Source organism: Hermetia illucens, chromosome 6 (assembly GCF_905115235.1).
Source record: "Hermetia illucens chromosome 6, iHerIll2.2.curated.20191125, whole genome shotgun sequence".
In the NCBI taxonomy this organism is placed as follows: domain Eukaryota; kingdom Metazoa; phylum Arthropoda; class Insecta; order Diptera; family Stratiomyidae; genus Hermetia; species Hermetia illucens.
The window spans coordinates 101,173,703-101,198,930 of NC_051854.1; the positions used below are offsets into that span (position 1 = coordinate 101,173,703).

Below are 25,228 nucleotides of genomic sequence, written 5' to 3' on the forward strand. Positions count from 1 at the left end.
AGGGTCGAAAATCACAACCGATAACAACTACGATGAGGAAATCCGCGCACGGTTGTTGTCAGCCAACAGAGCCTACTTCAGCTTACAAAGACTGTTCCGCTCGAAACGTCTCACCATAGGGTCAAAGCTCTTACTGTACAAGACTATGATCTTGCCAGTCCTCATGTATTCCTCGGAAACTTGGGTTCTTAGCAAGAAAAATTGCGAACTCTTGGCCGCGTTCGAGAGAAGAATCCTCCGAAGAATTTTTGGCCCCCTACATGAGGATGGACGATTCCGTAGCCTACACAATGACGAAATCTATGAGCGATACCATGACCGTACGGTTGTGGATAAAATCCGGCTCAATAGGTTACGGTGGGCGGGTCACTTAATCCGTATGGATGAAGATGATCCCACCCGGAAAGTCTATAAGGGCAATATCTATGGTAGGAAAAGAAGACGAGGCAGACCCTGCCTAAGATGGAGCGATGGCGTGGGCCAGGACGCCAGACAGCTTTTAGGGATATCGAATTGGTGGACCTCGGCGCAAAACCGGGATGTCTGGAGTTCCTTATTAAGGCAGGCCTAGACCGGATACCGGTTGTTGCGCCGTTAATGATGATGATGATGAATGAAAACCGCCTATCATAAGGTAAACCAGTGATATTTGAACATACAAGATTTCTACGAATGAAAATATTGACAGGAACAAGTAAGTTTGAAACTGTTCTCGACAGTTGTAGGTTCCGAAACGAATATAAAATCGACATGGATTTTTTTTTATATTGTCTATCAGATATTGTTGCTAGGAAACCATGCTTCCTGATTTATTTGTTTATCAATAACCTCAAAAATAGTTCTTTTAATCATCCTAGCGGATAAGGTATGGACAACCTTCCAAGTACAGTTGACCTTAACGCATATAAAGCGTATATAAACGAAGAGACAATTTACTCAGTCACAAACAAGTTTCTTAACTCTATAGATCTCAAGTGGGAATCACAGAGCCCTCCAACTCTTCGCATTATAGTTCTCAACAGTATAATTTTAAATTGGCATGGCAAGTATCAGTTTCAAATTATAGATAGTATACGTGAATGCACATGAAACTCATCTAATCCAGCGTATCTACACAGAGGTCCCTATTCTATCAGAAATTCCAAAACAAGCCGATAAAAACTACATCCTGGAAAATCTCGATGTAAATTTGCCAATAAAACTTCTCAGCACTCATATCAGGGAAGATATTTTCTGGAACCGATGCTTTCGAAATCGCTGGAGAAACTGCTTTCCAGAGAACGCCAATAAGAGATGGATTTCGTCGTATATGGAGAAAGACCTCGCAGAAATGTTAGAAAATTTAGAGCCTTGCAATTATGATCAGGAGGAAATGCAAAGAATTTTGGAGATAGCTGCTCCGTATATAGAAGAACTGAATATTTCTTGTCTACAACCTTCAATGGATGATAAAACAGGTGAGTTGGAAATTAATCTAAATAATGACAAAGTTGAGGGAAATGAAACTGTTAGTCAGAAAGTAACTACTCGTGAGCATAGTTCGTTCTGCTTGTTTCAAATCTAATTTGTCTACAAACTAGTCCTAGATTGTATAGTCAGATTGGTCATCAAGTGAAAAAGGCCTAAACTTTTGACAAACTTAACTCCCGGAAGATGATTAATCTTACCATCGATGAGCGGTAGAAAGTGACAACTCCTTGCAGTATCAGCAAGCAAGCTTAGAACCGGCGCAGTCAGAACGTGTTCTGTGATATATGGACTTCCTTATTGAACAATGCACACTACCACCGTGGAAGCAAAAAAATAGACCTATGCTTGCCTGATATTCTCTTTGTTTTCAGTTTGGTCCTGTAAAGAAAATTGTAAGGACAGAAACAACTGATTGATTGTCCGGAAAGTACCGTGGATGCTTCAGAATTTCCCAGTCTAGCTCTACCAGTTTCCGACAGGACCCTAAAGCAACATGTGCAATATGATGTCTTGCTAATTGAGCAGGGTCGGCCTCTCTTCTTGGAGTGCTGTGTTTAAATTATCCAGTTTAATATCCAGACAGCACCTCTCGAAATTAACTTTTCGCCCGATTTCAGCTGCTCGTAATGTATCGGATTTCGAATGGCCCACCATATGCCACCATTCTCAATGACAAGGACCATTTGTGGCCTATTGGGTCTACCTTGAATGTTCAGTGAAAGTGTATATATGAGTACTTTTTGCTTATCGCTACGAAAACTGTTAAAACTGAAATAATCGCCACTTACACGGACTTTATCAGGGTCAACTAATCTTGATAATTGTTTCCGGAGTAGAACGAACTAGCAGCAGCCTACACCTTCAATACAACGTTGACTTTTATAACCAGTATATGAACGTAACCAACAGCTTGATTTGTATGAGAGCTAAAACTTTTGAAGATGCCCCAACTCGCTCGCAGATCATTCAAAATATCTTTCGTCTGCGTAGTAAGATGGTTTCTCATTGCAGAACTACAACGAATTGTGAAAGCGGTTTATGTTGAACTTTGATACTCAAAACAGTAATGCTATTTGATGCGGACGTAGCACGTAAACATTATTGTGTGATAAGCAAGTAATAGTCTCTTTCAAATCAATATCAGTGATCCTCTTGTTGCACACATCCGCTGATCAGATTCTCCATCCACTGCAGGTCAGTTCACAAGCAATGTTCCTCTAATGGCGAGATGGTGAAAGTTGCAGAAAATCGATCAACCTTTCGGCGGTGTTATTATGGTCCTTATGCTTGCACAATATTACAGAAAGCATCTCTCTACCCTTTTCGAAAATGTCACGGTTGTTTCCAGCAGGCTTGCTAGACAACAGTAAGGTTCCACATTAGAGACGGGAGAGCACTCTAGAGATCGACCATGTTACTTTGCCTTACCCCAGAATGTTGAACAGATATCACGGTAATTCTTACTTAAATCGGCGAAAGCAAACATCATCGGATGCCTTCCTTCGAATTGAGTTTGTGCACATTCCAGAAACCAATTTTCGTCCACATACGTTAGTCAACGGTTGCAGCCGAAAAGTCTGTCCTCGCTAACGCTTCATTGGCAAAATACATTTGCGAAGTTTACAATTTGCTAGGCCACGATGGCAAACGATATTAGTATTCTGTTGAGAGAAAGTCGCACCGCGTCCTTGAAGAACTATTGTGCCCCTTTTACTGGGTATAGTGTACCTATTGATCATAGTATCTCAAGCAAGCCTGTAACCGTTAGGAACTTTAGTATGTTCCCCACTTCTAGATGTTTCAGCTTTGCATCTGGTATTAAGTGTTCTCCCAGAAGTCTCGACCTACTTTGCACAAGTGCCGGACACTGTCCCAGCACGTGTATAGAGGTTTCGTCCTTCTCTTCACGAAATCTGCAGGCAATGTCCGTAGATATCCCTAGCTTCCCTAAGTGATAGTTCAGCCGACAATGACCAGTGAGAATTCCCACTATGATTCGGAGGTTCTTTTTGGTGAGCTTTAAGCAATCTTTTGTACGCATGGGTTCGTATCCCCCAATAAGCACCCTGGACTGCTTCATCCCTGGTAGGCCCGTCCAATATAGTTCCCTCAACCGTTTCTCTTCGTTTCTTAGATGCATAGCCATGAAACCGTTTCCGATTCCACAGAAGGGTTCTGGCCCGTGTAAAGGCATCCCTGCTCCCTTCTTGGCTAGTTCATCCGCTGCCTCGTTGCCTTCCAACCCAGCATGGCCTGGAACCGAAAGTATCCAGACCTTGTTGGACGAGCCGAGTGTATTCAGTCTCTCAAGGCATTCCCATACCAGTTTAAAGTTCACCTGGTTGGACCTAAGTGCCTTGATCGCTACATGGCTATCGGTGAGAATAGCTATGTTCTGCCGCCTGTAGTTCCTTTGCAGATGGCAAACAATAAGGTGAACTAAAAAAATGGGCCGAGAAGAGCTACTCTGTTGATTAGGGGCTGAACTATGAATAGTGTAAAAACACTGGATCCGGACAAAAAGGACGTCTAGAGACCCTTGCTATTATGCAGCACTTTTTTTTATACATTCGTCTTTCTGAGGAAGAATTGGTTGACCAGAAACTAATTCACTACGTAAATTGGTCATCTCATGCATCGCCTATATGGAACTTCATTTAGGAGCTGCGACCGCTAAATAAAAAAATCGGAGCCAATAATCCAACATATCGTGGAAAGTTATAAAGAAACGGGAACAGTGGAATAGGACAGGGCGCGCTTGTAAGTCATCTGAAAAGGAAGAAAAAGTGATAGTGACTGCAATACGCAAAAACCCAAGAACAAGTGGTGTAAAACTAAGAGAAGAGCTATTGCAAAAGTATAATGTAGATGTTAACTCTAGGATGGTGTAAAGAACTATAAACAAACACGGGTATTCCTCTAGGATAGCTAGGAAAAACCCTGTCATCAGTCGAGCTAAAAAACTTAAAAGAAAAGAGTTTACCTTTCTGCCCAAAGATGAGGACATATCGTTCTGTTTACAGATGAAGGTCAGTACAAGATATTTATTCACGATGGTCCACCAAAAGTTTAGCAAAAAAAGATACTGCATTAGAGACAAAGAATTTACGGAGCACCGTGAAACACGGCGGAGGTTATGTGCTTGGTTGAGGGAGTATGAGTTGGTCAAGGATAAGTAATCTAGTGTTTATTGACGTCAAAATGAACCAGCATGTATTCCTAAATATTTTGAAAAACATTTTACAGGAATGTGTCAATAAAATGGGTTTGGGTCCGAATTATTTTTGCCAACAGAACAACGAACCCAAACATAATGCTCGTATGGTATGTGAGTGGCTACTGTATAATGTTCCAAAACAGCTGCATTCACCAAAGCAGAGTCCAGATGTAAATTCAATCGAACATTTGTGGGACTACCACGAAAAGCAATTACAAAAACACCACACTCTTTCAAAGAGTTCTTTAAAGAAGGCTCTATAGGATGAATGGAATCGTATACCACAAAGTATTACACAGAAACTTGTGTCATCTATGCTATGACGAATGCAAGTAGTCCTGCAAGCCAAAGGCACCAAGTATTGCCATTTGACCAATATCTAAGAATAACAATAGTCGTACGATCCTTGCTGCCTTCTTGGATATAGAGGGAGCTTTCAACAACGTCAGTACCAACGCCATCAAAGAAGTTTTGACCGGTATTGGATTGGAGGGGTATCTCACGCATTGGATTATTATTTTATTATTATATATCCATGCTGAGTACCAGGATAATCCAGTCCGATCTGGGAGGCAACCACTTGACCAGAGCTGTGAACAGAGGCACGCCCCAGGGTGGCGCCATCTCACCGGTGCTCTGGTTAATAGTAATGGACAAAATTTTACGCACATTGGACAGCAGCGGGGCGAAGGTGGTGGCGTATGTCGACGACTTGGTGATATTAGTATCAGGGATGTTTCTGTCCATTATGAGCGACATCATGGAAGGAGCGTTGCGAAAGGTGTGCCTGTGAGCCGCAAGATGCGGACTCTGCATAAACCCAACCAAAACGCAATTGATGCTATTCACCTATGTTACTCAAGACAAGGATACCTGAATTCCATCTACCACGGCTGAATGAACAAAAATTGGTACTTTTCTCTAATGTAAAGTATCTGGCTGTAATCCTGGATTCTAAGCTAAATTGGAGGTTGAACATAGAACTGAGGGTTAAGAAGGCCTGTATAGCCTTCTACGCCTGTAAGAGAACCTTTGCAAAGAAATGGGATCTCCAGCCGAGGATGGTTCTCTGGATGTACACCGCTGTAGTGCGTCCGATCCTGACGTACGGCTCTGTTGTATGGTGGCAGGCTTTGAAGAAGAAATACATTAGAACGAAGCTTAATAGGATTTAAAGGACCACATGTTCAGGTGCTACGGGGGCTCTGCAGTCCTGCCCGGCAGATGCTCTCAATGTACTCCTACATCTCCTCCCCCTATACCTCCACATCAAATATTTTGCAGCGTGCAGTGCCGTCAGACTACGTGAGTCCGGATGCTGGACAGCGAAGTCCTACAGCAACATCCTAGATGAAATACCTCGAGAAATCTGGGCATCCCCCACGGACTATGTCACACGCAAGCTGAACTTCACGAGAAACTTTGCTGTGGACCTTCCAACCAGGGCAAAGTGGAAGACCGGCGGTGTGTTGCAAGAATATGGCACGATATTCTTTACGGACGGATCAAAGATGGCCTATAGAGTCGGCGCGGGGGTTTTCTCGAATACACACGGTGTATCCAAGTCGTATGGTCTCCCAGGTTTCGCCAGTATATTCCAGGCGGAAGTAGTGACGATATTGGAAATCTGTCGATGGCTGGAGCGCGATTCGAGCTCACCGACAGCCAAGCGGCCAGCAAGGCCTTTTACTTAACGACGACATCTTCCCGGCTGGTGGAGCAGTGCAGAAACGCGCTCAACCATCTGGGCGGTACGCTCAAGGTCACTCTCCCGGGCATAGGAACATAGAGGGGAATGAGCGGACTGACGGATTAGCCAGGCAAGGCTCTGCTCTTGGCAGTCCCTCGGCGAATACAGTCGGTGTTCCACTGGCGGCTGTCGGGGGCGGAGTCTACTCGCACTACCTAGCAGCTGCGGGCCTGAGATGGCGAAGGCTTACAAGCTGTGCCAAATCAAGGAAAATTTGGCTCGCTTATAACATAGCCCGATCACGAGAGCTCCTGTGCCAGACGCGTGCAAGTGCATTCAAGATTACGGCCCATAGGGGACCATGCCGCTAGGCTCGGCATACCCTACAACTCGCATTTCCGAAGCTGCGGAGAAGGAAGAGAAACCCTCATGCACTTTCTCTGCGATTGCTCAGCTCTGGCTAGAGTCAAGCTGCGGACACTGACTAAACCATTCTTTGGGGACCTCAGAGAGATTTCTAGCTGCAGGGTCGGACAGCTGCTTTCCTTCGTGAATGCTACGGGCTGGCTCTGATGATTCGAGCCGGCTGGACTCTGCCTCCGTGCTCCCATAACAACAGTCACGGTCTTAGGAGTTTGTGGCATCAAAACGGCGCACCAAAGCGCTAATTGGGCTCCTCGGAGCGGCCACTGATACCTACCTACCTACCTGTCTATCTGTTATATTTCCCTTTTCGTACTGTTTATTCTGAGTGAATTCAAATAAATGCAGTTTATAACGTTTTAAAATGTCGTACGATGAATTTTGTCGCCTAGTTTGCACGCCCATCTCTATCGAACTCGTCAGTGTCGTTTGCAAAATCAACTCATTTTACAATGTAACATTTTGTTCTTTTTTCTTCAGATCACGTTCCATTTGACTTTATTCTATCCAATCTAACAGAATTGAATAAACTTCATGTGAGTTATATTGCGAAAAAAATTGGCACGAATTTCTACTTGGGCTGCTCAAGTATGTCTCCGAATGATGCAACGAATTTATGCCGAGGATTGCAAAAAACTTATGACTTATTAGAATTTTGGTAAATTATGACTGAAATATAACCATCCAGATGGGCGGTATTGACAAGGAATTTGTCTTATTGTTTAGTTTACACAGCACAAAGTTGGATCTGCCCATGATCAAAGCATTTGCCAGAAGCTTGGATAAAGGATGTCCAAATCTGACATCATTGAACCTCACCAACTGCTGCGTAGGTGATAATGGATTCGTTGAATTTATACAAGTATTAAGCTCAGAATCATTTGTAAATTTGAAGCGGTTGATATTAACAAACAATTTTTTCTGTAAGTAATTTATTAAATTCGAGTAAATGGGTTGTGTTACTAACAAGGGCCTAAATTTTTCAGCTCAAAAAACTGCATTATATCTAAGTAAAATGATCAGAAATCGACGTATAGAGCACCTTGACATCAGTTTGAATCCGATTGGGTCAGAAGGTGCTGCCACAATATTTTCCGTTGTTCACAAGCTACCAATAAAGTTCTTGAATATCAGTGCTTGTTCGATCACAGAGACAATAGAGAAACTTCTCCTAAAATTACTTGTCGATAACAAAACACTTTTCCATTTCAACATATCCAATAACGAACTAGGAAACGTAAGTGTTCATGAGGATAAGTAGATTTATTGAGAAGTTACCTTCCGTTTCATTTCAGGAGCTAGGAATGAATATATATCGCATAATTGGCTTCAATAAAGTCCTAAAATGCTTAGATCTGCGAAACACAAATATACAAACGAAGCTACGGAAGGATATTACAAGCGTATTATTCCAAAACAAAGACAGGTTGTGAATATGAAAATAAAAGCGTTTTCTCTTACAAGAAATGTTTATTCTTTGCTTATAATTATTGCATGGGAAACAAAACAAAAATACTGGCATGTATCACACAGACCGGATCCCGTGGGAATCATATTCATTTATAAACTCGGCACTTTGAAATATGCAATAGCAGCAAACACTTAATGCGAGATAGTTGAAAAGTCCACTTTGGTACGTTCGTTGCATGAAGTAGTTTCCAACGTCCACTCCAGCGAAAAAGTAAAAGTTTGAAATCGATGAAGGTATGAAAATTTGCGAACCAATCAGAGCATAAATTCGTTTTTGATTTTTAAAATTGAAATTCCGAACCAGGTTTGCGTAGAATGCGGTCTTAACAAAATATTTGAATACATTCTCAACACTGAGGCACACGAAATTCAACACGGTCCAGATAAGCACGTAATCATAGAATCCGTGCCATATGAATATGAAAATGAACGTAACTATGCTTGCAAAAACCTTTTTATATCGAGGACCGGTTTTTGAACATAGTGAGCAATAGATGTATCTGAAACGAGGGAATGAAATTGACTCTGGAAAAATCTTAGAAATGTATTTGTACTTACATAAACAAAAATTCATACAGGCCTTGGTCGAAATACTTCCACATGTCTGAATAGAAATGTATCCTCCCAATACATTTCGGTTGACTTGGAGGATCCATTCTGTCGAACTTAGCCATTGTGATTCCAATCCCATAGGAAACTACGTAGTGACAATGGAAGAATTGTCCCATGAGGTAGCCGAAACCATACAATGCCCAAGGATTCAAAGATTTTACAACCTGCAGATGACACATTCTTAGATAATAATATTCACAACTAAAAACATATCGGAATACCGTTATATTTTGCTCCAGATAGAAAACATATATAAAATGAAGAGCAAAGTCTGTGAATAGTAGCCATCCAATTATCCGCGCTCCATTTCGGAGCAATGACTTCGCCCGGTATTCCAACTCTTCGATGGTCGCAACAGAGTTGCTAATACAACCCTTGTAGCGTTCATAAATCATGAATGGACCACAAATGAACGTTGGAAAGTACAAGCAATATCCAAAGTAGTTGACGAGATTGAATGATCCAATCAGTTTGTCATCATCTCGATGTCGAATTTTACTTAAGCAAAAACTTAAACATTTCAAAATGCACCAAGAAAGTGCTATAAGCATTTCATAGTATTCCACGTACGTATCATGTTGATATAGTTTTGAACTATTTTTCAAGATATTTATCACAGCTATCCAAATACAGGCAAGGGCCCAAACAATGCTTTTCCGAAAATAACGTGAAACTAAGTAAAATGTTAACAACTGGCATAGAATTGTAAGGACGGTTTGTGTTTGATATGTGGCAAGTATAAAGGCAAGTCCAAGTACGGAATGTGCAACAGGAATAAGCTGAAATTCAGGAAGAAAGAGATCATGTTGTTCGAAATTATGTCCTGATATAATTACCGTCGGTTCCAGGAAGCGACAGGCTTCCGTTAAAGAAATATGCGCGAAATACCACGAAAAGTTTCTCCACAGAAATAATTTGAAATTCTCCCATTCGTCATTGGAATCGTCTCGCTTTCTTCCGATTATTGACCATCCACTAGTGAAACTATATTGCGTATTCGCGATTAAGTCTGGAAAAAGGATAAGTTGGCGTGTTTAGGACATTTCAAACAATTCTTGCATTAAAGTTCTAAATATTAGGTTGGGGAAAAATTAATGTCGTATTTCGTCAATAGATGGCGACAGTTAAACATATCTTGTATTGTACTTATCGCATCGGGTCATACTATACGGCGATTTGAAGACAACAATCTGGGCTACGGGTATCTCTTTGACAGTTTTATGATCGTACGTTTCAGTCTCAAGTTACAGCGCATCAAAGATGAAGTCCACCAAGCAAGAAATTCGTCATATTTTACATTTTTACTACCAGAGAGGTAAAAATACAACGAAGGCGGCCAAAAAAATTTGTGAAGTTTATGGGTCCGACGCTGTAACGATTCGCATAGCACAGCGTTGGTTCGATCGATTTCGTTCTGGTGTAGTGGATGTCGAAGATACACCCCGTACTGGTATGCCAATCGTCATAGAAACCGATAAAATCGTCGAAATCATTCAAGTAGACTGGAATGTGAGCATACGCTCGATTGGCCAGGAACTGGGTAAGAACCATAAAACCATTTACAGAAGATTATAATAATAATAATAATCGTTGGCGCAACAATCCAATCCATGTTGGATCAGGGCCTTGAAGTGTGTTAGAGCACTTCATTCAAGACCGTAACGGTACACTAGGAGGCAATGTGGTCAGCATTGCGCTCGCCCGCGATTATTACCCTGATTTGACTCAGGTAATCATTCACAGCCGAGTCGACTGGTATCCGACGTGAAATCACGATACAAATTCCACTGCCACCAGTGAGACTTGAACCGCGACTTTCCGTACGACAGCCTTGCGCTCTAACCACTCAGCCATCCGGACACACTTGCAGAAGATTGGATTCCAAAAAAAGCTGGATGTTTGGGTGCCACACCAGTTGACGGAAAAAAATCTCTTGGAACGAATCAACGCCTGCGATGCACTGCTGAAATGGAACGAATTCGACCCATTTTTGAAGCGGATGGTGACTGGTGATGAAAAGTGGATCACGTACGAAAATCTCAAGCGAAAAAGTTCGTGGTCGCAGCGCGGCCCAAACCATCGCCAAGCCCGGTTTGACGACCAGGAAGGTTTTGCTGTGTGTTTGGTGGGATTGGAAGAGAGTCATCCACTGTGAGCTGCTCAACTATGGCTAGACACCCAATTCGGTCCTCTACTGCGAGCAACTCGACCGTTTGAAGCAGTCGATTGACAGGAGCGGCCAGGATTGGTCAATGGGAATGGTGTTCTGTTCCACCAGGACAACGCTCGGCCTCACACATCTTTGATGACCCGCCAGAGGCTACGGGAGCTCGAATGGGATGTTCTCTCGCACCCACCGTATAGTCCGGACCTGGTACCAAGTGATTACCATCTCTTCCGGTCCATGCGAAACGCTCTTGGTGCTACTAAATTGGCCTCAAAAGAGGCTTGCGAAAACTGGCTGAGTTTTTTGCAAATAAGGACGGGGGGGAGTATAAGAGGGGGGATATAGTGGAGTTGCCTTCTAAATGGCAACAAGTTTGCGAACAAAACGGCGCATATTTGACTTAAATCGGATAATTCTACGTATGTTAAATAAGGCGTTAAAATTCGATCACAAATACGACATTACCTTTTCCCCAACCCAATATATCATGAGGAGGAGGTGTGATACGGCTCATTATAAATTATTATGGATAGGGTCGTCATACACCATGCAAAGGTCCTTAGACACACGTGTTTGAAGCCCTTCTAGAAAATGAAATAAAGCTGTTACCGTTTACTTTGAATGCTTTTTCTTAGAATTCAAAATGTACAGAAAGCAGAAAGATTCCAAATAGATATTGTACGTATAAACATAAAGGAAAAAAATTGAAAATTATTACAGTTAACGTCGATATAATTTTTCTGGCCGTTTTCGAGGTTTGGATATTCAAGTTTCAAATTTGAGTCGTCAAGCTTCGGTCACGGAAGAGAAATGGTCGTTCATTCAATTGAGGAGATATTGAAGTCCCCACGGAGCATGAACGGAAAGGAAATAATGAACAGGACGCAGTTTAAAGGTCAAAAGTGACTCATAATTAGGAGTGCTTAACAAAGTGATAGGGACAACAAGATTATGTTGTTTCACGGCAACTAAAATGGCCCCATCAATGAGTTTGCCCGAAATGTACATATCCTGATTGCAACGAAGAATTAAGTACCCATCGAAAAACTCAGAATTAAAAATACTATTATCAAGCGAGAAAGTGATCCGTGATGCTGAGGTAAATGCAAGAGGTACGATCCTCTTTAAGTCCACCCAACTACTGGCCTATGCTGACGATATCGACATCATGGGAAGAACCACCCGAGACGTACAAACTGCCTTCATCCAGATCGAGCAGGCTTGGGCTGCATATCCATGAAGGCAAAACAAAATATATGGTGGCAACGTCAGCACCGAAAAACAACATCAAACCGCACTGGTCAAACGGGAAGAATAAAGATAGGAGGATACAACTTTGAGACCGTTGATAATTTCTCCTATATAGGGTCGAAAATCAAAACCGATAACAGCTACGATGATGAAATCCGCGCACGGTTGTTGTCAGCCAACAGAGCCTATTTCAGCTTACAAAAACTGTTCCGCTCGAAACGTCTCACCATAGGGTCAAAGCTCTTACTGTACAAGACTATGATCTTGCCAGTCTTCATGTATTCTTCGGAAAGTTGGGTTCTTAGCAAGAAAAATTGCGAACTCTTGGCCGTGTTCGAGAGAAGTATTCTCTAAAGAATTTTTGGTCCCCTACATGAGGATGGACGATTCCGTAGCCTATACAATGACGAAATCTATGAGCGATACCATGACTGTCCGGTTGTGGATAAAATCCGGCTCAATAGGTTACGGTGGGCGGGTCACTTAATCCGTATGGATGAGGATGATCCCACCCGGAAAGTCTATAAGGGCAATATCTATGGTAAAAAAAAAGACGGGGCAGACCCTGCCTAAGATGGAGCGATGGCGTAGGCCAGGATGCCAGACAGCTTTTAGGGATATCGAATTGGTGGACCTCGCCGCAAAACCGGGATGTCTCGAGTTCCTTATTAAGGCAGACCTAGACCGGATACCGGTTGTTGCGCCGTTGATGATGATGATTATCAAGCCACTTTTCGGTGAGACAAATGATGTCGTGCACTATAGGCGTATAATGTGAACGAAATTAAATGTTCCGCCGAGGACGGCAATCTGTTCAGAATTTTTAAGGGGACTCTGATAGTTGAAATCTTTGAAAAAACACCTGACGGCCAGAATGATGATAGGTTCAACCCATCAAGGGTGTCTGCGTATGGTATTTTATATGACGTAATAACTCAGTCCAGATTGTTGTCCTTAGTTAGTTTGGTACAAGCAAGCGGAGATGTTAAGTTGCCCAGCCTATGTTCCACATATCTCAAAACGTCCTCAGTCTATGTATTGGATGCTAATCTGGAAAAGAAAAGTTGCTTGGGGGGCATGATACACATAAATTTGGAGCAGCCGAGAGATGGGCTGACTTAAATACCTCTGGAGAGGGTCGCTAATCTGATCACAAAGAGTCTGAGGAACTTACTTTGTTGTCAGTGAGTAATAAAATATGACCGATCAATGCTGCCGGTAATGCGTTTTGGGGGCGTTGTTAGCATGTAACTTGATATGTATAGTCTGCAGGATCGGCACATTAGAAGACGTATTCGATGTAAGAGATGATGGATTAATTGCAATCGCTGACTTGCCTGATTCATGTTTAAGCTGTAAGAAGTCCGGAGTGCTGGGGATACGAATGACTTTTTTTTTTTTAAATTGCAGCATCACAAGTAGCACTGCTCGGTTCCTCTAAGATAACTGGCACAACAGCACACAATATTGCAGAAGAAACTGCCAAAAGAGTGTTTTTGGGGCAGCGACACTTTGCGCAACGAATGTCGTGTATAGATGAAGAAGCAATAATATGTATAGATTTAAGATCAGGCAACAGACTTCAGGCTTGTCTGGATGGCTCAAGTGGTTAGATCGCTGGGCTGTCGTAGCGGAAGGTCGCGTTTCAAATCTTACAGGTGGCAGAGGGATTTGTTATCGTGACTGGATGTCGGATACCAGTAGACTCAGCTGTGAATGAGTACCTGAGTCAAATTAGGGTAATAATCTCGAGCGAGTGCAATGCTGACCACATTGCCTCCTACAGTGTACTGTAGGGTGCCGTTGCGGTCATGAATGAAGTGCTCTAACACACTTCAAGGCCCTGATCCTGGATGGATTGTTGCGCCATCGATTATTATTAAGCAAGCTTCAAGGTGCCAATGCTATTATACTCTTATACCCAGTTCACTCTTTCCTCGTTGGTCCAAATTGCTGCATTTTCCAATGATATAATCGAAATGAGAATCAAAACTATTAAGGTACATATTATTCTGAAGCTCCATATTTTATTTGTTAATGCTTTTCAACACATCTATGACTAAAGCTTTGAGCCCAGTTTCTTGTTTCTCTTAGTCTTCTTCTTCCTCTTTATGGTTCTGAGTGTTGGCCGACTATAAAAGACAACGAACAGCGTCTTGCGGTAATGGAGACGAAGATGCTAGGTTAGACTAGTGGCGTCACAAGTTTAGATCACATCCGAAATGGGGATATCCGTGATCGTTATGGAGTTGCACCGATCGTGGAAAAGTTGCGAGAGAGGCGTCTTCGATGGTATGGTCACGCAATCCGTGCAAACGAGAATTCACTTGCCAAGATTGGTCTGAACATCGAAGTCGATGGTAAACGACCAAAAGGCAGACCTAAACAACGGTGGTTTGATACGCTAGACGGGGATTTGAAAGCCTCGAGATTGCACCCAGATCAGGCATTCGACAGAGCCAAATGGCGAAGTCGATCACGACGAGCCGAAAAAAAAAATGCTTCGTCCTCGGAGGGGAAGTTTATCGCTGTGGCTGCTGTTCTGTTTTGCTGCGTTACATGCCTGGGGAACTTGATTCTGGGAGGAAGGGAGAAGAGACAGAACGATGTTCGTGGAGAGTGTGGTGAGGTTTTTGTAAGCGCGAGGACGCGATCCGAATCTTAATTTCGTTGCTGGGTTTGTTTTTCTTACTTCCCTACTAGGGCCAAATCGTTTAGAAGTGTGGCTCAGCGAATTGAGCAGAAAAGACTATCAACAACTAAGCTGCTTGGCCACAAGAATTTGTAAGAAATCGTCGGAAAAATGCCTCTCAGAAATCACCTACCACGCTCGGCAGTCTGTCGTCATAAGTGAGAGACTCTGCGGCAATGCAACGATCGTAAAAACCGATGTGGACGGTACGAACGAAGGATAGATGCAATTCGTATGCGGAATTGTGTGTGGCGCCGGAGCGATGCGTTTGTCGAATTAACGTGGATGTGTTTTCTTTGAAAAACTCTCGCATTACTCTAAGTGGTCAAGTTTCGAGCTTCCATTGCTTTATTTGCCGCTGAGGATATAGTGGGACTAACATAACCTAAAATGTCGCCTTGTCTAAGAAGATCAGTCGTACGGCACGGGAGGCATCAGACGGTAGTTTTGGCGCGCGTCACTAAGTAAAGTCTGCTGCAAGTTAATTATCAGCTAATTATGATCTTCTGATCGTGACTATTGTGAAAGTGCCTATTTCGGAGGAAACGTTTTGGACTTGACTCGTCAGACTTCGCAGTGAGCCAGGGAGTGGTGAGTATTCATAGTAATAAGATGCTGAACCTATCATAATCGCCGAATATATCTAGTCATAGAACACCAGCACTAAATAGATACGGATTAAAATACAAAAAAATGGTAATATTACCATGGCGGGGGAGTGTTTAAGAAACCTTTATTTATTGTTTAAGTTGTTCTGGCTCTAGCCCTCCCTAGGAAGGCGTCAGTCCTCCCGTTTAAATAGGATCCCTCCCTTTACATTTAAAGCGGCAGGGGGCAAACTTTCAGGTTGGGGTGGGTTGGGGGGGTCCACTGCAAAGGACATGATTAGTTTAAGCCACAATGGCAACAACGCCGCCTGATAGCGTGCATGTCGCGAAGGGTTGCTTCCATTTGAACATGCCTGTGGGCGGGCTTCTTAAGAGTGGGCCAGCCTCACCAGTTCTAATCCGCATCGAAAGTGTTAAGCTCACTGATTCAATGAATTTATGCATTTTCCACCATCACCTTTAGACAATATTTTCCTAGATATAGCGGGAAAACCGTTTAATTTATTCAAGGCCCATTTTATTAACGAAACCTTGAACACTAAAAATCTATGATACAAACTCAAGGGACTCACCATTTCTCAACGAAAATATATTTGCGATCCCATACAACAGAAAGACACCATAGATTATAAAATAAATTGCGACTTCATATCTTGGCAAGGGAACGGTCATTTTGTGGCTGCTCTGCTCGTCGTACACGCAAAGTTGCCAAGCTCTGCATTTCATTCGTTTCTCGCAGTTTGTTTACGCCTTCCTGTCATTTCGACTTATCGTGGAAACTGTGTAAAATATTGTGGGTTGCGGTTCTCCTAGCAAACCAGCTTCATCACGGCAAAGGTAACTTTTGTATTCTCGTTTCGTCAACATCAAATAACGCCAAGCACTTGCAGGTAAACAAACTTTTACTCTGATTCCATCGACCACAAGCTACACTGACAATTCTCGGCACATGTTGGGGGAGCAATATCGCCGAGACTAGCAGCACTTGTCAAACTGTGCATAGGGCTTTTCGCGTAGTTTGGACACGATTTTGTAACGACTTAGTGACGTCACTTTACTCTGAAACACGCACGGGAGGATGGAGTTTCCGATAAAGTGTCGCAAATGTCGGACACGACTTCTATGCGTTCATCCTAAAGACATCTTAAATGCCCACAACGAAGAGGCGTGTTTAGAGGGGAATGTGAACGAAAGCAACTGCTTAACGGTTCAAGAAAGAAATGAAATTTTTCTTCTTGAGGACAACTTGCCGGAGTGGATATCAAAAGAGGTTGAGACGTCGCAATGGACGAAAGGGAAATTGAAATGTTCAGGATGCGATTCACGGGTGGGATCGTTTGATTTTATTTCTGGAACGCGCTGCCACTGTTCGAAAGGGGTTTTACCTTCAGTTCATCTTGTTAGAAGTAAAGTGGATTTACCGTTGAATTTGAATAAAACGTAGATCGTTATCGTTCCAATGCTTGTAGTTCTTCTAAATAAAAATAAAACTAGGTAGCTTTCTCCTACTACAATATATTTTTTAAAACAATTGGTTGAATTCAATTATTTTATTTAAAACTAAGAATAGAATATAAGCGAAAATGAAATATTATGGGTTATCGATATATGCGGTTCGGGAGTTTAGCTCAGACTAACTTATAGAAAAATGCAAGCAAAAATTTTTGATTACAATTACATAGACTTCAAGTTGTATGTGTAAAGAAAAGAGAAAATATTACAATAGGCAAGTATCAAAAAGAATTCAACATCCTCCCGCCGCCAAGTTAATTAATTAATTTACTTCTAATGGAAATAAATGCTGAATTGATCTCTTCAAGAGAACTCCATTATGAAGACGCAGCTCGCATGAACGGATTCGGTTGTCTCGGCCGACAAATACCCTTTCAATGGTCGCCAGCTTCCAAAAAAGCCGTGGAATAAAAGAGTCGTGTACTATCACAACATCGCCGACTTTCAATTCACGTGTGAATTTTGTAGGCCCATGATGCGCTGACCGAAGTAATTGAACATATTCCGTCCGAAATCGTTTAAAAAATGAATCTGCGAAGCGAAATCATGCCTTCCACTTAGCTCGAATGTTTTTGTCGGCTTTTTGAAACGAAGCTGTTGTTAAGCTTGAAGGAAAAGTGCCGAGCAAAAAATGAGCAGGCGTTAAAGGAGAGAGGTCGCGTTCGTTGTCACTAACATAGGTAAGTGGTCGAGCGTTAATCACGAATTCCGCTTCAGTTAAGTAAGTATATATCTGGTCAAAAGTTAACGTAGATCGCTGAATCGCTACTTTTAAAACGTCTTTAACGCTTCGTACCAATCTCTCCCAAAAACCGCCCCACCAGGCAGCTCTTTCCACAATGAAACGCCATTTAACGTTGTTTTCTGCTAAATAGTTATGGAAAGTTTCAGATTGTATCGTCGTCCTCAACTGTTGAAACTCCAATGTCGTTCTTTTAAAAGTTTTTGCATTGTCCGAATATATAACGTTTGGTACACCTTGTCTGGCAAAGAATCGCCGTAATGCTAGCATACAAGACTCTGTGGTCAGATCTGGCGTCAATTCTAAATGCACGGCTCGTACGACCGCACAAGTGATAAGCAATACGTAAGCCTTCCGGTTGCTCTCATTGGAAGAACTGCGAACAAATAATGGGCCTGCGAAGTCGATACCCACTATTTCAAAAGGGCGCGAGGCTAACAATCGGTTCTTAGGCAGAGGTGCGAATGGTTGTTTTCCTGCCTTTCCTTTCATACGTTTGCAGAGTAAACAGCGGTGAATTATAGTCTTGACCGCTTGGCGAGCTTTGATCACCCAAAATCGCTTTCGCAGATAAACAAGCGTAAAATTCGTTCCACGATGAAATGTTTTTTCATGAGCTTCGATAATGATAAGAGACGTTAAGTGTGAGCTCTTCGATAAAATAACTGGATACATTTCATCAAATTCCAACTCCGATTCACCTAGGCGGCTGCCTACACGTAAAATTCCGTCATCGTCGACAAAGGGGTTTAATGACAAAATCTTCGAACACTTAGGAACCAATTGCCGGTTGCTAAGAGCATTTACTTCTTCTTTGAAAACTTCAAATTGAACCCTTTTTATCCAGAACAGTTCTGCTCTCCGTAGTTCATCCGCAGTCAGGTGCTCTTTGAAACCTACTCTCTTTCGAAGCAGGTCAACGTATCTAAGCACATAAGCTGTAACACGAAGAAGCCTCCGGTATTTGCTGAATCGTTCAATTTGTATTGGATTATCAGGTACTGCACAGTCAGATTGAGTGGTCGACTGAGGAATAGTTTCGAAATCTTGGTCGGATATGGGCCACTCACTAATGTCGTTGTATAACCAAGACGGTCCGTTAAGCCAAGTCTCGCAACTCAGTAGAGTTTGTGCAGAAACACCCCGAGTCAATAGATCTGCGGGATTGATTGATCCTGGGCAATGATTCCAGTTGTCGTTAGCGGTTAGTTGCTGAATTTCTTGAACTCGGTTGTAAACGAATACATCTTTCTGGAATTTACTGCTATGAATCCAGTATAAAGTAATTTTTGAATCGGTCCATAAATATATTGAATCGAATTTCACTCTTAATTTCTCAACAAGATAGCAGCGCATCCTTGCGGCTTCCAGATCAGCACATAGTTCAATTTTGGGTAGTGTTATGCGTTTGTCACGAATAGGCGCAAGTCGACTTTTTGCATATAAAAACGAAATGCGAATGGTTTCATCCAAATTCCTACTTCTGATGTATGCAACAGATCCGTAAGCTTTTGGACTCGCGTCCGCGAAAATATGTAGCTGCTTCTCAACTTGATGTGGTGAATCGAATACATAGCGAGAAATCGTAAGGGCTCGTAGTAAATGTATTTCGGATACGCTTTTCTTCCATTCGTGCAGCATTGATGCCGGTAAAATTTCATCCCATGCCAAACTTTGTTTCCAAGCCTCTTGGAAAATGAGCTTCATTTTTATGACAAATGGTGATAACATTCCCAAAGGGTCATAAACAGATGCTAACGTTTGAAGAATGGTTCGTTTCGTTACTACATCGAAAGATATCTGTTGACAAAGCCTTTCCAGATCCACTGCAAGGGTATCAATTTCCATAAACCATATGAGTCCTAACACCTTGTGTTTTGAAATATTGTTGCTTTCATTTGTATCGAAAATTTGCCTTAGTTTCTCGTTGTTCGACTTCCATTTACGTATGTTCATGGATGCTCTGGACAATATTTCACGTGTTTCGTTGAACAATTTTACAGCGTCTTCAAAATCGTCAACACTTACGATTAGGTCATCCACATAAAACGATTCTTTTAGTAGTTCACAGGTTTCAGGAAAATTGATTGATTCATCCTCCAAATGTTTCAACAATGCTCCAATCAGATGAAACGGGCTGCAGGTGACTCCGAAGGTTACCTTTTCGATCCTTTTGTGCCAGCTCTATCTGCAAGAAAGCTCGTTCGATATCGGCCGTAATTCCATGTTTGCCAAGCCTGAAGTTCAAAATCATTTTTAATATGTCTGATAAAAGGTTTGGTCCTGACCACAATAAGTCGTTTAATGAGGGGTTACCACCAGATCGTGCTGATGCGTTAAACACAATACGCGTTTTTGTGGTCTCTCTTTCCTCCCGATACACCGGTCGATGTGGCATAAAATAAGTCCGTTCGTTGGTTTTTTTTGCTTCATCGCAAATTTCTGCAACACCACTTGAAATCATCTCCCGTATGATTTCATCGTATTGCCTTAACTTTTCCGGATCCTCACTAAGCTTCACCAATGAACGTCGAAGTCCTTTGAGAGCGCCACCGCGGTTGTTATCAATAGTGCATTCGTCGTTTCTCCATAGCAATGATGCTTCATATCGCGTGCCATTTTTCCGAATGTGTTTTTCGATAATATCATCCACTTGAAGCTTATGATGATTTGATGTAATATCGTCAACAATCCATAATCGTTCAATCCGATCAACTAAAGATTCAAGTGAGTTGTCCTCAATTACACCAACATTGAGATTCGTAGATGTTACTGACGTGCCTTGGGTCGATATAGGTCCTTGTAGTGTCCATCCGAAAATGGTGTCAATGGCGACAAGGTTGTCGGTTATTCTTTTGAAGTCGTCTTTTACTATGGACCAGTAAATATCAGCCCCTATTAACATTCCGATTTTGAATTCCGTTTCATTTAAATATGAAGTATCCGCTAACTTAAGGCCAAGGATGTTCAATTCTGTGCTACGAACATACTGGAATGCAGTAGAGCAAATTTCTGGCACGACTATAGCCAGGATTTCGATCGCCTCGTCTGAATGTAAACTACGTAGTTTAATTTGAACGCGTTTAAAGAGCTTTGGCTCAGAGTTATTCGAATCTCCAAATGGTAAAATACGTAGCTTAACGGTATCATGTGTGTCGAGTTGTAGTTTCGTTACAATGTTTTCTTTGACAAACGTACGCTGCGAGCCACCACCTAGAATTATTCGTACTGGCACAGAACTTGAATTACTCGAAGCTATAATAGTAGCCGTTTGAAGAAGTACCTCTTCTGTTTGCAGTAAAGCTGATGCATACACCGTTGTTATTCGTACTGTTGTTGTATTTTTAGCTTTAGGTCGGTATGTTGGGTCATGCATAGACGTAGCATGATTACTTCCACAAAGAGAACACTTTACACGTTTATTGAAGCATCGCTTAGCATTGTGTCCCTTTTTGGTGCATTTAAAGCAATACCCCATGCTTTTCAAAATTGTCTTCTTCTCTGCAAGCGATAACGTCGTTTTGCAATTTTCCGTTAAATGACTGTTTGATTTGCAAAAGCAGCAAAGCTCAGCTATGTTCGTAGTGGTGAGTAACCCGGCAGCCGTTTTACATGTATTTGCGACTTTTGATGTTCTCGTTCTCCGGCCATTTGTCAGCTCGGCCATTTCGAGAGAGGAGATCTCTTCTTTAATAAATGACAGAATATCATTTAGCTGATCACCACCACAACTACTGTGCTCGCTAGTACCCACCGATAGTGATGCATTTTCGTCTTCGATTGAACGTGCAGCCTTATCTTGCTTACTCGGATGTAGCCTATGAAAATCGATCACTAAATCATGAGGCAAACAATGCAGAATTAAACTTCTCAGCATTATAGAGTATTGTGACGATAGAACATTAAGTGCGGTAAGTGACCTTGTATGGGCTCTTATGTCTGTGTATAATTTCCTCAATTTTGTCACGTCATGACGAGAGTTTATTCGAGAAAGGTTCATCAGCTGCTGCATCGTATGATCGACGAGCTTATCGACGTTTCCATACTGTTCCAGCAACAACGAAACAGCCGAATCATAGTTGGCGTTTGTTGGTGTAAAACCAGCAATTGTATCTGCCGCCTTGCCAACCAAATGATTTGAAAAATAATTAAATTTATCAGCACCGGTTAAATCCGTTCGGTCATGAACCGCTACACGAAAGCGTTCCCTGAAAGGGAGCCACTCATGAAAATGACCACTGAAAACTTTTAACGAAAGTTTTGGCAATTTAGCAGAGCTAAATGTGTGCTCCTTTTTTCGTTCAATACTTAGGCTAGATGATAATGAAGTGTCAAGATTATCGCAGCATTTTCGTAACCGTTTAAGTCTCTGGTTTAGGTGCGATAAAATGTTCGCGGCTTTATCCTCATACTCGTAAATCGTTTCAAATTCTTTCTGGGCATTTTCTAGCTTTATAGAAGGTCGAATTTCATCATTGCATTTTCGTAACGTACCCAAAACTGAATTTATGCGTTCGATAAAGCTCACAAGTTCGTCTTCAATAAGATCAATGTCTTCCGTTTTATCACTTTTGGAATCTGAGCTGTTTAAATATTCGGACGCACTATGTGTTAATTTCGTTAACTGCCCACGATAAACCGCTCGTTCCGTTATGTCCATGTTTATTTTTTTTTTTTTTTTCGATAAATGTATTCCGACTTACGTTCCCGGGTTTCGGCACCAGATTTTAAAACAATTGGTTGAATTCAATTATTTTATTTAAAACTAAGAATAGAATATAAGCGAAAATGAAATATTATGGGTTATCGATATATGCGGTTCGGGAGTTTAGCTCAGACTAACTTATAGAAAAATGCAAGCAAAAATTTTGATTACAATTACATAGACTTCAAGTTGTATGTGTAAAGAAAGAAGAAAATATTACAATAGGCAAGTATCAAAAAGAATTCAACATTTAATAGTTAGTAAATACGTATTTCGAGAGCTACTTATTCTCTTCCTCAGTACTTAAGCTACTAAATCATTGGCAAGTTAACAGAAATCAATATGATACACCCGAAGATCCAATTCACAATAGAAAACTAAGAATATGGATCTCTACCATTTTTGGACCTACGAGTAACAAACAATAGCGGAAAACTCGAATTTGAGATATACAGAAAACCAACGGCAACCCAAAGAACGATACCAGCAATTTCGGCTCATGCCGCAACACAAAAAAATGGCTGCCTATAATTCAATGGTACACCGTCTCTGCAGATACCCCCTAAACAAGGATGACTTCCATAAAGAAAAAATGTTCATACTTGATACAGCAGTCAAGAATGGTTACACGGTCGAAACAATCGAAAAACTGATTAAGAGAAAGCAAGACCAGATATGTAAGAACCAATATTCAACATTCTTCGAGCAAGAAAGCACTCTAGCTGATAAAAAATGGGTGAGCATACCATTATCCAAAGACTTTTATAGAATAAAATCCTTCCTAGGAAACTATAATATAAAAGTGGTCGGATCAAGCAGAGACGCAAGCCTTAAAAGACAATTAGGGAGCGAAAAGGACCCATTAACGGAATAGAAAAAAAGTAGGATTTACAAAATCAGCTGCAATGATTGCCAGATGGTCTACATTGGCCAAACAAAACGCCTCATCACGACTAGGTTCCAAGAACACCTAAAGGAAGTAGAGAAGGGAGAAAGACGAGGAGCCAATACGGTGCGTTCTTCGGTAGCGATGCACGTCATCGAGGAGGGGCATTCTGTGACGAGGTCAAATCTGGAGCTGGTCCGACATGTGAATAAGCCACACACCTTGGACGCATGGGAGAGCTTGGAAATATTGCGAAAGAATGCGGCAAAATTGATGAACACAAATGGAGAGAATTGTGCATCGAGGCTAATTAAAAAACTCGCTAACAAACATAGGGACCGCACCACCCACTACCTATTGATAATTGACGGCCATCAACCCAAAAGTTATAAGATCATCCCTACCTGCATGTGGACCTTTTTACGGTTTTCTCTTTACCTTTTAGAATATGTATCCACATACGGATCTTTAACTTTTACACAACTTTTTATAATCTGTCCCTACAGACCTTTAATTTGTTTTATTTAAAAGTCAGGAAAAACTTCCCAATGATTTAGTAACTTAAGTACGGAGGAAGAGAGTAAGTAGCTCTCGAAATACGTATTTATTAACTATTAAAATATATTGTAGTAGGAGAAAGCTACCTAGTTTTATTTTTTTAAAACGTAGATCGTTTTGTAATTTATTTCATATTGGTAGATTCTGTTCTCTTTAAACTATAAATGAATTTACTTTATTTTAATAAAAGCGAACTAGCAAACATAATTAGCTTTCGAATTGCTTTTGTAATACGTTTTGTGGTATTTCTCTAGAGTTGCTGGTCACTTGAAAAATGCATATAATATAAAATATCGACTGAGGTATGCAAGCAGGGCAATAGTCCCGGGAGAGCGCACTGTATTGCCACCAATTCTGCCATTACGGTCTAAAAATGCACCGTCTAATACGCATCAAGACTAAAATTCAAATTGGATTGCTGTACCATCGACTATTATTTTTCTAGGTTATCACTATCTCGACGGATGTCGGATTTTACCTAATACTAACACTAAGTGCCAAGCAGTTAGGCTCGGACGATCCTACCTACTTAAAAGATAAAGGGACTCTAGTGGTGGTGACCGCTGGTAGGTTAGCGAGAGAATCCGTCAAGAACTCCCCCGAACATATGTACGCAAAATGGTGTATTTCTACATGGTTTGTACCAGACTATGTGAGAGTCCCAGGACATCAAGGGAAGCCGTGAAGGATTTAGGAACAATACCTGTAACTACCGCCCATGATTTCGACACGGTGCTGCCCATTAGGGGAGCCCGACCCAGGCACCAAGTCAAACGACTCCCACAGGTTATCCGTACCAGACTTAATCCTCCCTCTCTTCATTTTTGGACTTGTATTTTATACCTAACTGTGTGGCATTACCTTCCGTAGTGAGTAATCTGCAAGACTGCAAAGTTTCTTCACTTTCCTCACCTAACCCCTGAGACGCTACAGTGCCGAACAGCCATTCAGAATGAAGCTATCTATCCCTGCTCCTTTTACAACCGGACTTGGACCGACCACAACGGAGTTTTATTATTTCCGAATTATCACAATTTCGACAGAGACCGGATTTTACCTAATACTAGCACTAAGTGCCAAGCATTTAGGCTCGGAAGATCCTACCTACTTAAAAACTAAAGGGGCACTGGTGGTGGTGGCCGGTGGTAGGCCAGTGGGAAAATCCGTCGAGTATTCCCCGCAACATCGAGCACGTATGCAGAATGGTGTACTTCTGCATGGTTTG

General features: G+C 41.7%; 3 protein-coding genes across 3 annotated transcripts; 1 reads left to right on the forward strand and 2 right to left on the reverse strand.

Moving 5' to 3' along the window:
• The first annotated feature begins 867 nt into the window (after positions 1-867).
• On the forward strand, positions 868-8,261 carry LOC119660101. The gene is made up of 6 exons (XM_038068479.1): positions 868-1,042; positions 1,119-1,457; positions 7,281-7,458; positions 7,527-7,723; positions 7,787-8,037; positions 8,096-8,261. Exons 1-6 carry the CDS (start codon positions 868-870, stop codon positions 8,231-8,233), a joined length of 1,278 nt encoding a protein of 425 aa, XP_037924407.1. The 3' UTR covers positions 8,234-8,261.
• Positions 8,252-16,360, reverse strand: LOC119659236 (protein-cysteine N-palmitoyltransferase Rasp). Its single transcript, XM_038067214.1, has 5 exons — positions 16,173-16,360; positions 9,719-9,891; positions 9,104-9,661; positions 8,829-9,046; positions 8,252-8,770 (listed from the first exon to the last, which is right to left on the reverse strand). The coding sequence occupies exons 1-5, from the start codon at positions 16,324-16,326 to the stop codon at positions 8,326-8,328; spliced, it is 1,548 nt and encodes a 515-aa protein (XP_037923142.1). The 5' UTR covers positions 16,327-16,360; the 3' UTR covers positions 8,252-8,325.
• A 1,639-nt stretch (positions 16,361-17,999) lies between these two features.
• LOC119660102 lies at positions 18,000-22,514 on the reverse strand. The gene is made up of 3 exons (XM_038068480.1): positions 20,015-22,514; positions 18,755-19,908; positions 18,000-18,044 (listed from the first exon to the last, which is right to left on the reverse strand). The coding sequence occupies exons 1-3, from the start codon at positions 22,512-22,514 to the stop codon at positions 18,000-18,002; spliced, it is 3,699 nt and encodes a 1,232-aa protein (XP_037924408.1).
• Between the last annotated feature and the right edge of the window lie 2,714 nt (positions 22,515-25,228).